The 15,187-nt window shown below is 42.9% G+C and overlaps 1 protein-coding gene across 11 annotated transcripts in view; it reads right to left on the minus strand.

Annotated features, from left to right (window-relative positions):
• Nucleotides 1-524: 524 nt before the first annotated feature.
• Nucleotides 525-15,187, minus strand: part of LOC105014840 (NMDA receptor synaptonuclear signaling and neuronal migration factor) — a 30,216-nt gene continuing 15,553 nt past the window's right edge. For 9 of the 11 annotated variants that reach the window (XM_010877482.4, XM_010877484.4, XM_020053075.3 and 6 more), the window contains 10 exons: nucleotides 12,236-12,288; nucleotides 10,407-10,496; nucleotides 9,450-9,577; nucleotides 8,493-8,576; nucleotides 8,294-8,327; nucleotides 7,844-7,914; nucleotides 7,467-7,546; nucleotides 6,144-6,246; nucleotides 4,068-4,143; nucleotides 525-3,146 (listed from right to left, as the gene is read on the minus strand). In XM_010877482.4, the coding sequence (XP_010875784.1) occupies nucleotides 3,049-3,146; nucleotides 4,068-4,143; nucleotides 6,144-6,246; nucleotides 7,467-7,546; nucleotides 7,844-7,914; nucleotides 8,294-8,327; nucleotides 8,493-8,576; nucleotides 9,450-9,577; nucleotides 10,407-10,496; nucleotides 12,236-12,288 (817 nt within the window). In that variant the 3' untranslated portion in view covers nucleotides 525-3,048. The remainder of the gene's footprint in view (nucleotides 3,147-4,067; nucleotides 4,144-6,143; nucleotides 6,247-7,466; nucleotides 7,547-7,843; nucleotides 7,915-8,293; nucleotides 8,328-8,492; nucleotides 8,577-9,449; nucleotides 9,578-10,406; nucleotides 10,497-12,235; nucleotides 12,289-15,187) is intronic. The other 2 variants (XM_020053076.3, XM_010877485.4) reach the window with 1 other exon arrangement.

A 15,187-nucleotide genomic window follows, 5' to 3' on the forward strand; every position in this document is an offset into this window, starting at 1 on the left:
TGCTCCGGCCATCGTGCCTCTCACTCAAGTGACAGCGTTTCATGGAACTCTACATGGAGCTTTAAAGTACTAAAGACTCTATATAACATTTCTCTATAAGCGGAAGACTTTCTCTGCTATGTCCCATTTAGGACACCCAGACTAACGCAGCTAACTAGGGTTTGAAGTTACAAAACAACATTCCTCCCTATTGAAATCAAACGGTCCTAATCTGATGGACAAACTCAAAGCAAACATATACTACCGTTCAGAAGTTTGGGGTCACTTGGAAATGTCCTTGTTATCAAAAGAAAAGCATTTTTTGTTAATTAAAATAACATCAAATTGATCAGAAATGCAGTGTTCACATTGTTAATGTTGGAAATGTCTATTTTAGCTGGAAACAGCCGATTTCTTGTTGAATATCTACATAAGCGTACAGAGGCCCATTATCAGCAACCATCACTCCTGTGTTCCAATTTTAAATATATATATATATATATATATATTATTATTTATTTTTTATTGAACATTAGAGAATCCTTTTGCGATTATGTTAGCACTGCTGAAAACTTGTGGTGAGAAAAGAAGCAAGAAAACTGTCCTTCTTTAGACTAGTTCAGTATCTTCAACATCAGCTTTTGTGAGTTTGATTTCAGGCCAGAACCTGAAAACCTGACAGCCCACAGAAATACCTTTATAATAATATTTCAGCATTGTCCATATCTGGAAATAAATTGTCTAGTATTTATGTTAGGCCAATGTCATTCCTGCTTCTAATAGCGAGCAACCCCTCCTTTTGCCCTCTAACTTTGATAGTACCTTTGTGCGATGGACAGAAATAGGATTCATACCATAGGGGATCTGTACAAAGGAGTATTTGCCTTCTTTGATTTGCTGAGCGACTCCTATGAACCTTCCCAGACATAACTTTCACAGATGCCGAGAGGTAACAGATTATGTTGGTAAAAATGTTTCCGCTTTTGCAAAGGCTAAGATTCTATGTTTGATGTGTGCTTCAGAATGTGCCTGAAAACTCCACCAGAAAGTCAGTTGGCCAGCAAGTTTGAGGGTTTTCAGTAGTTGAATGACCTTTATTCAAAGTGCGCAAGGGAACTACGCCTGAAAAACCTGTTACGCACCTACATAAGGCAAGTCTGAAGACCAACTAGTTAGAAAGATGGAATCGGGGCCCTTACGTGTATTTTCTGAGTTCTGGGCCTCCTAGGCCATCCTAAGTGGGAGACAGGACTGTCTATTAATCTGATATGTGTACCAGTGATATCACAACTCATCTGATTAAATGTGTACCAGTGATATCACAACTCATTTGATTACATTTGTACCAGTGATATCACAACTCATCTGATTAAATGTGTACCAGTGATATCACAACTCATTTGATTACATTTGTACCAGTGATATCACAACTCATCTGATTAAATGTGTACCAGTGATATCACAACTCATCTGATTAAATGTGTACCAGTGATATCACAACTCATTTGATTAAATGTGTACCAGTGATATCACAACTCATCTGATTAAATGTGTACCAGTGATATCACAACTCATTTGATTACATTTGTACCAGTAATATCACAACTCATCTGATTAAATGTGTACCAGTGATATCACAGCTCATCTGATGTAAATGTGTACCAGTGATCTGATGTAAATGTGTACCAGTGATATCACAACTCATCTGATGTAAATATGTTAGTGATGTCACAACTCGTCTGATGTAAATGTGTACCAGTGATATCTCAACTCATCTGATGTAAATATGTACCAGTGATCTGATGTAAATGTGTGATAGTGATGTCACCACTCATCTGATGTAAATGTGTATCAGTGATCTGATGTAAATGTGTGACAATGATGTCACAACTCATCTCATGTAAATGTGTGAGAGTAATGTCACCACTAATCTGACATAAATGTGTACATATGATTTCACAACTCATGTAATGAAAATGTGTACCAGTGACAGCTTGGCTATATTGGAGGAAAAACACACACAAAATGCATATACTCAAGCACACACACACACACACGCACATACACACAAACACACAAATGCACAGCATTATTTGTGGTCACATCATTCCTATACATTCAGAGCTGAATCAGTTGAACAGTTAGAAGATTAATGTCTTTGAGATATACATTCCTCCCAAGCAATGGCAATTATGATTACAATATCTGGTATAGTAGGAGATAAAAAAAACAAAAACAAACATTATTTCATGGCTAAAACCTGAGTTATTTAAAAGAGTTCATAAGAAACACCACAAGAATACACATAAAAATAAATGATGTATTATATTCTCATATATAGAGTATTTGCGTGACTAGAGATAGACTATATTCATGTGATGTATACACACACACTACAGTATGGACATCATTGCTTTTCCAATCCAGATTCTCAGAGACACTCAACAAATACAGTAACAAACAATTGCCTTTCAAAGCATGTCAGTGCTATAAGCACCTCAGACACAAAATAAATGTTAATTCCTCATTGACGAAGGAGAGAGATAGGGTACAGAAGTTCCCTTCCCCCCGGTCAGTCTCTCCCTTCATACATCTCACTGTTTCTTTCCATCTTCAGGTTTACTTGTTCTTGTATCAGTTTGGCTTAGATTCTCTATCATTGACCCCTGACCTTTACGGTATCGTAGGAGGTGAGAGGAAAGTTTAAGTAAATAATAGGTGAGAGACACAGCGCTTTGAAAGCTGCTATGTCACCAACTCCACCTCCTGTTTTTTTCTTTCCCACTGAGCCTCTAGTCAACATTCTCCTCCTCCTCTCCTGTAGCCCCACTCCCAGTCTTCTCCTGTATCCCAATTCACAGTCCTCTCCTGTAGACCCACTCCCTGTCCTATCCGGTAGGCCCACTTCCTGTCCTCTCCTGTGGGCCCACTCCCAGTTCTCTCCTGGATGAAAGTAGCTAAGATGGGTTTTATGGTTGAGTTGAGCAGTGGTGGTCAGTGGGTCCTCTTGGCCCAGTATAGACTGCTTGTATGCTACAGGGAGCCTTGTCACAAAGCCTTGGAGCCTTGTCACAAAAGATCCTCGTAGTCCAGGAGTTTGGAGTGCTGGCGCGTTTTCCACAGACGGAAGAGACGAAAGTCGAAGTACATCTCAATCATCTCTTTTCCTAGACAAAGGAAGTAAACGTTCAAACTGTGTTCCTCTACAGGGCAACATTCCAAGTTTGTATTATTAGGACTGAAGGAAATACCGAGGGCAATTCCAGCTTAATTTAGGCCCACATAATATACTGTATGTCCTATATGTGACAATAATCTCTATAACATTTTATGCAATGTATTATTCAAAAGAACAATAACATATCGTAATGGATGGCGGCGCCATCTGTCAGTGTTAGTTGACCGTGTGGGAGATGACCCTCTTCGTTTCCAATGACCTCTTCCTCTACCAGTGTGCCAGTCACCCAATGTGTGTGAAGGCCCTGCTACAGCACAGACATTGACCTCCGGCTGTCTGGCCGTCAGCCACTGAGGGAACGCTTCCTTTAAAATCAACGAAAGCTGCTAAACTGCCTGTGTCACATCGCAAAAGCCAAGGTTTCATCCCCATTGGCTGACGTGCGCTCATCCGGTCTTAGGAACGAAAAAAACACGCTGATTTTGGTTGGGTTCTAGCGGGGAGGACATCGCATTGACACAACACTGACGGCTGGGCAGGAGTGAAGCTGAGCTCCGTATTGCAGGAGGTAAAGAGGGAGGGGGTGAGAGGCATGGGGGAGGAGGGGTGGACGACGACGACTGGGGGACAGATAAAATGGTGCGGACACAGTGACTGGACCCATAGGAGTGCAAGAGGAAGACATTGATAGGAGAGGGGATGAGAGAAGAGAGCTGGTAGTAGCAGAGAGAGAGCAAGGAGTGTTCATCGAACCAATGTGAGGGACTGATGCAAAATGCGCAAAGTAGAAATTATTACATTTTTAACCGAAGGAACTAATCCATCAATAAATAATTGCTCCAAACGTTAGGGCTGGTAATGTCTGTTTGTGTGTGTGTATGTGTGTGTCTGTGTAGCTGACAGTCCTCACCCTGTGCAGACAGTTCCAGTGGCGACTCGAATTCGATGGAATAAGGCCTCATCAGGTTCTTCAGCTTCTGGAACAGCTGTTGGCCAATGATAAGAGACACCAGTTAATCTCCCGCCGGGCCACTGGGCCTGTCTGTCCCTCCTCTCCAGGGTGGCCTGTATTCAACAGGACCTACCGCACGCCAACATGCACTTCCAGCTCAAAGCTTTACTACAGCAGGAAACCGGCCATTGATTCAAAATAGGTGAAAGGCGGGGGCAAATGAGAGTGAGTGTGTGTGTGAGGAATAAAAGTTTCAAAGTTCCCTAGTGATTTCTAGTCTTTGCTTCCATTTTTATGTTTGTACAACATGATGCAGTGCAAACTCTGCTTTAGGGAATACACTTCTTCACTTACCATGGAGAATCAAACAATTAGTTAATCTGCAATTGAATGGGATCTAGAAACACTGGCTGAACAGTCATTCTGCAAGCCTTTGTCTGCTGTTTACTGATGCTAGCTTGATGACTCTTCAGGGAAAACAACACTATCTGTATTCAGAGAAGGCTTTAAGATGTTGCCAGAGGGTGTTCAGTAGAGCACCATGTCCTGACTGTACCACTGGTGTGAGGTGGAGGTGTTTACCGTCAAAGCTGATTAACACAATCAATCAAATGTATTTTATAAAGCCCTTTTCACAGTAGCAGGTATTACAGATACCAGCCTGAAACCCCAAAGAGCAAGCAAGTAGAGTTAACATAACATGTCTAGGAAAAACTCCCTAGTAAGGTCCAAACTTAGAAAGAAACTAGGGAGGAACCAGACTCTGAGGGGTTGTCAGACCTCTTCTGGCTGTGCCGAGTAAAGACTAAAAGAGCACATGACTTTTGGGGCCAGGTCAATTAACTGTGCATCACACACAAACTCAGGCAGGCATTAACTTGTCTGCACCCCCGCTTGATATGTACAAATACGTACATATTCATGTGAACAGATGTCAGCGTATACATTAGGGCTGTTGTATTGAAGGTACCACGGTACATCTGTTTCAGTGGTCCGTAGAACCCCAGTCAGAGTCATGATGAAAGTAGCTGTTTGTACTATATCCTCCCCTTAACAGCTTCATAACACAGACACCAGACAGCACTTTCCATTATGTAACCAACGCTGCCAAGCACTTTGGCAAACACGACAGAAGCCCACAGAGTTGTGTTAGCACTCGCCCAATGTGGGTTTAGAGGGAGAGAGGCGTTGCAGCCTTTCCCCTGTCACAGTCACTTGGCCTCGTGCCTTTCGACTAAATCCAGAAACATGACTCAGGATGAGATAATGGGTTCATACCAGGAGAGAGGAGGATAGAAAAGAGAGGAAAGGGGAGGGATAGTCGAGAGAGAAGGACAGTGGATAGAGGATAGTAAAGAGAGAAGGACAGTGGATAGAGGATAGTAAAGAGAGAAGGACAGTGGATAGAGGATAGTAAAGAGAGAAGGACAGTGGATAGAGGATAGTAAAGAGAGAAGGAGAGAAGGATAGTAGAGAGAAAGGAGGGAATAGAAAACAGCAATTCTCTCCATTCTCCATTCTGTATAGTTTAGCCATTAACCATGTTGAGTTGTATATAGTATGGAATGTGTGTAATGTATGTGTCTGTCCATGTCTGTGTGTGTGTCTGTCCATGTCTGTGTGTGTGTAAAGTATGTGTAATGTGTGTGTCTGTCCATGTCTGTGTGTGTGTAATGTATGTGTCTGTCCATGTTTGTGTGTGTGTAATGTTTGTGTCTGTCCATGTCTGTGTGTGTGTAATGTGTGTGTCTGTCCATGTCTGTGTGTGTGTAATGTGTGTGTCTGTCCATGTCTGTGTGTGTGTAATGTATGTGTCTGTCCATGTCTGTGTGTGTAATGTGTGTGTCTGTCCATGTCTGTGTGTGTGTAATGTATGTGTCTGTCCATGTCTGTGTGTGTAATGTGTGTGTCTGTCCATGTCTGTGTGTGTGTAATGTATGTGTCTGTCCATGTCTGTGTGTGTAATGTGTGTGTCTGTCCATGTCTGTGTGTGTGTAAAGTATGTGTAATGTATGTGTCTGTCCATGTCTGTACCTTCTCTCCATTGGGGTTGCCCAGGACATAGCAGCCCATGATATGGATGAGGTTGGGTTCAGGGTTCACTTTGCTCATAAAGCGACTCAGTCTCCTCCAGAACCTGGGGTAAAAGGATGACACGGTTCAGATCCAAAATCACTGGTACCTACCACCAGAGAGACACATACTGACAGTCCTAACAGAGAGAGAGATACTAACAGTCCTAACAGAGAGACAGATACTAACAGTCCTAACAGAGAGAGAGAGAGAGAGATACTAACAGTCCTAACAGAGAGACAGATACTAACAGTCCTAACAGAGAGAGAGAGAGAGAGATACTAACAGTCCTAACAGAGAGACAGATACTAACAGTCCTAACAGAGAGAGAGAGAGAAAGAGATACTAACAGTCCTAACAGAGAGACAGATACTAAAATTCCTAACAGAGAGACACATACTAACAGTCCTAACAGAGACAGATACTTACAGTCCTAACAGAGAGACAGATACTAACAGTCCTAACAGAGAGACACATACTAACAGTCCTAACAGAGAGACAGATACTAACATTCCTAACAGAGAGACAGATACTAACAGTCCTAACAGAGAGACAGATACTAACAGTCCTAACAGAGACAGATACTAACAGTCCTAACAGAGAGACAGATACTAACAGTCCTAACAGAGAGACACATACTAACAGTCCTAACAGAGAGACAGATACTAACATTCCTAACAGAGAGACAGATACTGACAGTCCTAACAGAGAGACAGATACTAACATTCCTAACAGAGAGAGATACTGACAGTCCTAACAGAGAGACAGATACTTACAGTCCTAACAGAGAGACAGATACTAACAGTCCTAACAGAGACAGATACTGACAGTCCTAACTGAGAGACAGATACTAACATGCCTAACAGAGACAGATACTAACAGTCCTAACAGAGAGACAGATACTAACAGTCCAAACAGAGAGACAGATACTAACAGTCCTAACAGAGAGACAGATACTAACAGTCCTAACAGAGAGAGAGATACTAACAGTCCTAACAGAGAGACAGATACTAACAGTCCTAACAGAGAGACAGATACTAACAGTCCTAACAGAGAGAGAGATACTAACAGTCCTAACAGAGAGACAGATACTAACAGTCCTAACAGAGAGACAGATACTAAGAGTCCTAACAGAGAGACAGATACTAACAATCCTAACAGAGAGACAGATACTTACATTCCTAACAGAGACAGATACTAAGAGTCCTAACAGAGAGACAGATACTAACAGTCCTAACAGAGAGACAGATACTAACAGTCCTAACAGAGAGACAGATCACTCACTGGCTCATGTCCTCCTCTTTCTCCACTTTGGCGAATGTTGCCACTTTATTCTTTAACAGGTACAGATGTCCTGGACCTCCCTAAAGTAAATCCACAGAGATGTAGATATTCAAGTTCACACTCTAAATTGAATCCAATCCACCACTTGACCCTTACTTGGCATACATGGCAGAACCCGGCAGAGTTAATCACAAAAAGCGTCTCCACCTCCACAGTTCTAATTAGCTAGTTAAGGTGTATTATAATTAGCTGTAATCTGTCTTTTGACAGTAAATTATATCCTTTGGCATAACAAGAATGTTCTAGTGTCCCTTTGTAATCATTTTCATCTCTTTTAACCCCCTGTCTATTTCTCTCTCCATTTCCTCCAATCTCACCTGACAGAAAATGAGCATCCTCCAGATTTTGCTCCCTCTCCTGTAGGCTGTTAGTTTTTTCTCAATCTCCTCTGTGAAGAGAGAGGAAGAGGGCATGGTCACATAGAGGGACAGGCAATGCAGTGAAAACCGAAAGTTCCTCACGCAGAGACTGCAGTAAGATGTATTGCATTATTGTTATTGTATACAGCAGCTTACATAAAAAAACATGCGCTGTGTCGCATTTGTCAGCCAGCCCCCTAAATAGAGCACTCCTTTAGAACAGAGCACTAGTGTTGGGCACACCTGTAAATGAGACCTGGCTCTCAATGCGTCTCCCTGGTTAAATACAAGTTCAATAAATACACAAGTGTAGACATAGAGGGGCATTTGGAACTGAGAAAATAGCAGAGCAAAGACAGAAGTACACCAAGACAAAGACTAAGTGACATGAATGGAAAGTTTGCTTACCGAGGATATCATCAAATGTAGCATGTTCATGGTCCTGGAGACAGACACAAATAAGAACCAGTCAATATCCAGCCACAGAATATTACTTGGGATAATGGAGTGAGCATCATGCATTCAGAAACTCAGATGGACTCATGTGTCCTGTGCATCTTGTGCAAGTGTATATTTGATCAGAATTCCTTTCAGGAGAGTTACTCACATAGAGGATAGGGATAATTGAGGGGTCATCTCTACGGATGATGTTGGGAACGTATTCCGCCTTGGGGACTTTGGAGCTGATTAGCTAAGAGACAGAGCAATGGAGAGAGAGAAGTTTAAAGAAGGTATTCACTTATGTTCTGTCTGTTGTGTTCTGTTATTTTCTGTCTGTTGTAATCTGTCTGTTGTGTCCTGTCTATTGTGTTCTGTCTGTTGTGTCCTTTCTGCCTGTTGTGTTCTGTCTGTAGTATTATGTCTGTTGTGTTCTGTCTTTCATGTTCTGTCAGTTGGGTTCTGTTGTGTTCTGTCTGTTGTGTCCTGTCTGTTGTGTTCTGTGTGTAGTATTCTGACTGTTGTGTTCTGTCTTTCGTGTTCTGTCAGTTGGGATCTGTTGTGTTCTGTCTGTTGCGCTCTGTCAGTTGTGTTCTGTTGTGTCCTGTCTGTTGTGTTCTGTCTTTTGCATTCTGTCAGTTGGTTTCTATTGTGATCTGACTGTAGTGTTCTGTTTGTTGTGTTCTGTCTGTAGTTTTCTGTTTGTTGTGTTCTGTCTGTAGTGTTCTGTTTGTTGTGTTCTGACTGTAGTGTTCTGTTTGTTGTGTTCTGCCTGTAGTTTTCTGTTTGTTGTGTTCTGTCTGTAGTGTTCTGTCTGTAGTGTTCTGTTCGTTTTGTTCTGTCTGTAGTGTTCTGTTTGTTGTGTTCTACCTCCAAACCAATGCTGGACCCTGAAAATGCATTATTCACAGCAGGATGTTTGTCTGTGGAGTTAATATGCCTTTCATCTCTTGCTCTCCACTGGTATCCAACAGGAGTAAATTCTACTTTATTACTCAGTTAATGACCTACAAATAGCTTATTGAATTGACCCTAAATAATGACTACAACCTTGCCATTTCAAAGTATAGGTATTCACATGCATACCATCCCCTACAGAGTAAACATGTGCATTTGGATACTTCACCATGATTTTGGGTGGAATGAAGTCATCTCCTTCACATGCCAGTCTCTCCAACTCTCTCTCCTCCTCCCAGTCGAGATCCTCACGCTCCCCCTCATCCAGTGTCCCACACGAGGTCTGCATGTCGCCACCTACACCCCAACACAGGCAGCACGCTAACTGTTAGACACAAGGGGCTGGAAACAGAAGAGAAAGGGGAGGAGATATGACGTAGGAGAGGAGAGAAGAAGACAGAAGAAGAGAGAGGAGAATGGAGGAGTGAAGACAGGAGAATAGAGGAGTGAAGAGAGGAGAATAGAGGAGAAGAGACTGGGAATCGGAGGGGGGGGGCAGATGAGAACAAGCACTGGAATAAAACAGTTATCACGAGAAAGACAGATGGTGAAAATGCGTAGCAAGGAGTTAGACAGGGTGCCAATGAAACGTGACAGTGAGGAAAAAAAAGACAGACTCAAGTGAAATGGCAGAGGAATACGTGGAACAGAATAAAGGAGAAAAGGGGAAAGCGGACAGTAAGAGTAGGAGACTGAGAAGGAAAGGTGCCAGGGTAGATAGACAGATTGTGTCAATCATTAGAAGGACAAAACAACCGGCTGTCAGAGGACACAAATAGAGTGGTGCCATTTCAATGTCATCAATAGTAGCTTGTATCAGTAGACCTTCAGAGACACAAGCACCAGGTAAATGAAGAAACAACAACTGACATTTATAAACGGACACTACAGACAGAGAAACATGCAGGCAAACACAGTGTTCACACGCCTGCACATACACATGTACAAAACACACACACACACACACATCAAGACCTGCACTTGACACCCTTCCAGACTATTCGAGACAAATACTCACAGAGAAAGAGAGAGAATCAGACATTTGGAGACAGACCCACGGTCAGACAGACAATCAGAGTCAACATCTGAGACTGTACAGTACAGTACTGTGTGTGTATGAACTCACTGTCTCTAGGGTCATGTGGAGACTCATTCTGGACAGGGGTGGGGTCACTCCAGGACCGGTTGAAACTCTTCGCTCTACGCTCAGCAAACGCTAATGCAGGCGGGGAGAGAGAGTCACACACCCACACTAACGCACACTCTGAACACCATACACACTCCCTGAACACCATACACACACCCTGAACTCCATACACACACCCTGAACTCCATACACACACCCTGAATACCACACACACACCCTGAACACCATACACACACCCTGAACACCATACACACACCCTGAACTCCATACACACACCCTGAACACCATACACACACCCTGAACTCCATACACACACCCTGAAATCCATACACACACCCTGAACACCATACACACACCCTGAATACCACACACACACCCTGAACACCATACACACACCCTGAACACCACACACACACCCTGAACTCCATACACACACCCTGAACTCCATACACACACCCTGAACACCACACACACACCCTGACAAACACACCCTGAACTCCATACACACACCCTGAACACCACACACACCCTGAACTCCACACACACACCCTGAACACCATACACACCCTGAACACCACACACCCTGAACACCACACACACACCCTGAACACCATACACACCCTGACACAGACACACCCTGAACACCACACACACACACACACCCTGACACACACACCCTGAACACCACACACACCCTGACACACACACCCTGAACACCATACACAGACCCTGAACACCACACACACACCCTGACACACACACACCCTGAACACCACACACACACACACCCTGACACACACACCCTCAACACCATACACACACCCTGACACACACATCCTGAATACCATACACACACCCTGACACACACATCCTGAACACCATCCACACACCCTGACACACACACCCTCAACACCATACACACATCTTGAATACAAACAACCTGAACACCATACACATTCCCTGAACACAAACACACATCTCCTGAACACCATACAAACTCCTTGAACACAAACACACATCTCCTGAACACCATACAAACTCCCTGAACACAAACACCCTGAACACCATCCACACAACTTGAACGTAAATACCCTGAACACCATATGATCGCCCTGAACACCATATGCACACCCTGAACACACAATCAAACAGAACTCTCAACACACACTGCACTGTCCATTGTATGCACACACACCCACACACACGTTTGTTTTTCTATCCTTGCAGGGAGCAGGAAACCTATTCTCCATCTCCAAGACCTAATCCTAACCCTAATGTCTGACCCTAAAGACAACCTTAATTATAACACTAAACCCCAAATGTACATTTTAACATAAACCTAACTCCTAAGCCAGAAATAACCTTTTCCCAGTGGTGACTAACTACTATTTTTTGAAAGGGCCTAATTAGTTACATTTAACTACCTATTTGGGGACTTCTGGTCTCCACGTGTATTTTTATGCGTAGGTCACACACACAGTTACCACACACAAACAGCGCCTCTCCAAAGGACAGAGGGAGTGGGGTGAGTTTTGGTGCAACACGACTAGCCTCCCAAAGGACAGACTGAGGGCATCTCCTATTCCTCTGCAGAACCACTTCATATATCCAGATCACCTACGGCTTCACACCAATGTCAACACACAGGTTCATGACACATGCCCAACACACACACACACACACACAGGTGCATAACAACGTGCACATGACAATCTCCAGCACATATATCATGCACAGGGCCATGCATAAACACACGGACAAAACCACTGTTGGGGGAGAACACAGGTCACCATCACAGTGGGACTCACTCTGTGCCTTCATTCTCCTGCTGCCCACCATTCTCAGATGCTTCCGGAAGTTTCTGTGAGCAGATTAGACACACAGGGAGATGGTGAGAAATTGAGGAGGAGGCGAAAACTGTCAAAATCATTTTAGAAGAGGAAGTGAAATAAGTAGAGTGGCTTTGTATCAAAATGACAGCCTACAAACTACACAACTTTTGACCAAAGCATGGTGGAAGATAGTGAACTACTAAAAAAGCTATGTTTTAAGTAACATGGTGTTTATATATTTTAAGTGATGTTTTATTTAAATAAATCTTGGTACAAAAAATGCATCAGATCATCAAAAAAGGCCCTTTTTTTCAAAATGCTAAGTACATGTGACATTTAATGAGAACAAAAAACAATATCAAACATCAGTGTGTCATCTAGAAAGACATTCACATTGAAAAGCAGTATGTTAACACAAGGTAAATGCAAGTATTAAAAGAATTGTTAAAATACATTTTACTGTGACTATGCTTATAGTTTCTTATGCTTACAGATCAAAAAACTGTGTGATAATGCTAGGTTCCAACACTCAGAGGTGATTCAGGAATGGTTTTGGGCCAATCCCTAATTCCTGTCCCTTTCATTATGGAAGGTCTATGACCGCCATCCCCATGAGCATGTCACCCTCCTACAACTCATGGATAAACCAGGTCGTGACATCACTGGTGACCAATGTCACGTTTGAATTTGCCAGGCCAAAATACTCTTCCTGCAGTGCATGAAAAAGGAAGATATTCAATATGTCGTACACAAGATATCATGGCCAAATGCCAAAGACAGAACTGACAGAACTTAGTGTAGTGAGTGCTTAACACTCACTACAAATTTATTTCATTTCATTCTGATAATATTTGTTATAATTGATTAGACAAAAAACACAAAAAGTTACATTAATGGCATCAACTATTGTAAAATATATCTATATTGATCACACATTTGATAATGGGATAGAAATGACTGGTTATAGAGATGTTTCAGACCATATTTACAGAGGTTCTAGGCTGAATATAGAGATGTTTCAGACCATATTTACAGAGGTTCTAGGCTGAATATAGAGATGTTTCAGACCATATTTACAGAGGTTCTAGGCTGAATATAGAGATGTTTCAGACCATATTTACAGAGGTTCTAGGCTGAATATAGAGATGTTTCAGACCATATTTACAGAGGTTCTAGGCTGAATATAGAGATGTTTCAGACCATATTTACAGAGGTTCTAGGCTGAATATAGAGATGTTTCAGACCATATTTACAGAGGTTCTAGGCTGAATATAGAGATGTTTCAGACCATATTTACAGAGGTTCTAGGCTGAATATAGAGATGTTTCAGACCATATTTACAGAGGTTCTAGGCTGAATATAGAGATGTTTCAGACCATATTTTGAGTTTCTAGACCAGATATTGAGACGTTTCAGACGCTTTCATAGATCAACTTAAAACATTTTGACTATTCATAACTGCTTTGTTTGACATTTAATGAATGCCCAATATCATTGTTTGCTAACTCTGTTTTCCTACTCTGAACTGCCTGCCTGTTATTCCCTGTTTACACCATTAATTCCATTTAATATATCTATTTCCTAATAGATAATCATTTCCTCTCTGACCAACCTCCCCTCAATGTCACATCTCTCAACCACATTGTGTGACATCAAGTCTAGTGATGACAGGATCAAATCCAGCTGGCTTGTATGGGTGGGGACTTATGAAACAAGGTTGGACAGAAAGAAAGAGAGGGGGAGATTATCCTTGTTTCCATTATTTGTGAGGCTGATATGTTTAATTGCTAACTATGGTAACTATCCCCAATAGGTAGTTGCAGATGGGCTGCTAAGCTAACCAGGGTCTGGGAATCCCTCTGTCACATGTCCAGGAGCTAGCTATAGTCATGTCGGCATCGCTGACTCTAATGATTGTTTTGACTACATTAGCATGTCACCTAGCTAAATTCAGTAACACACTACATCTGTTACAACTTCATTCTGAAACATTCACTAACATTGAATGATGAAACACTTAATCCAATCTACACGTCATTTCACTTGGATTCATTTTGTACTGTGAAAAAATCCTTTATTTTCTTACCTAACTGCTCCCTAACCCTTAAATACATGAGTAGAGGAGATTACTGGTCTTTTTCTCAGCAGGCCAACACAGAACCAAAAGGCAACAGCAGGTTGGCTTATGAGAGGCTGAAGTCTAGGAGAGAACCCCCTCCACCCACTCAACCAGCTGGGGATGACTCACTGACTGTCTTCTCTCCACTCTCCACTCTCCCCCTCGACCCCCCCCCCCCCTCTGTCTCCTCCCTCTCTCTCTCTCTCTCTCTCTGTCTATACTTAAATGCTGCTCGGGCTCCTCAGGCACAATCTCTCTTGTGTGTTTACTTCTCCCTATCTTTTACCATTCTTCTCTTCGGGCCATCTTGCATTGCACTTCTCCCCCGTGCCTCCACTCTCCTCCCTCACTCTCTCCCTCTCTGTCTTTTCCCTCCCTCTCCTGGTCTCCACTCTCCCTCTGTCCCCACCCTCCCTGTCTACCCTCTCCCTCTCTCTATCTCCACCCTCCCTCCCTCTGTCTCCACCCTCCCTCCCTCTGTCTCCACCCTCCCTCCCTCTGTCTCCACTGTCCCTCTCTCTCCGTCTCCTCCACTCTCTCTGTCTCCACTCTCTCTTCCTCTACTCTCTCTGTCTCCACTCTCTCTGTCTCCACTCTCTCTCTGTCTCCACTCTCTCTGTCTCTACTCTCTCTGTCTCCACTCTCTCTGTCTCCACTCTCTCTGTCTCCACTCTCTCTCTGTCTCCACTGTCCCTCTCTCTCCGTCTCCTCCACTCTCTCTGTCTCCACTCCCTCTTCCTCTACTCTCTCTGTCTCCACTCTCTCTGTCTCCACTCTCTCTGTCTCCACTCTCTCTCTGTCTCTACTCT

Source organism: Esox lucius, chromosome 14 (genome assembly GCF_011004845.1).
Source record: "Esox lucius isolate fEsoLuc1 chromosome 14, fEsoLuc1.pri, whole genome shotgun sequence".
In the NCBI taxonomy this organism is placed as follows: domain Eukaryota; kingdom Metazoa; phylum Chordata; class Actinopteri; order Esociformes; family Esocidae; genus Esox; species Esox lucius.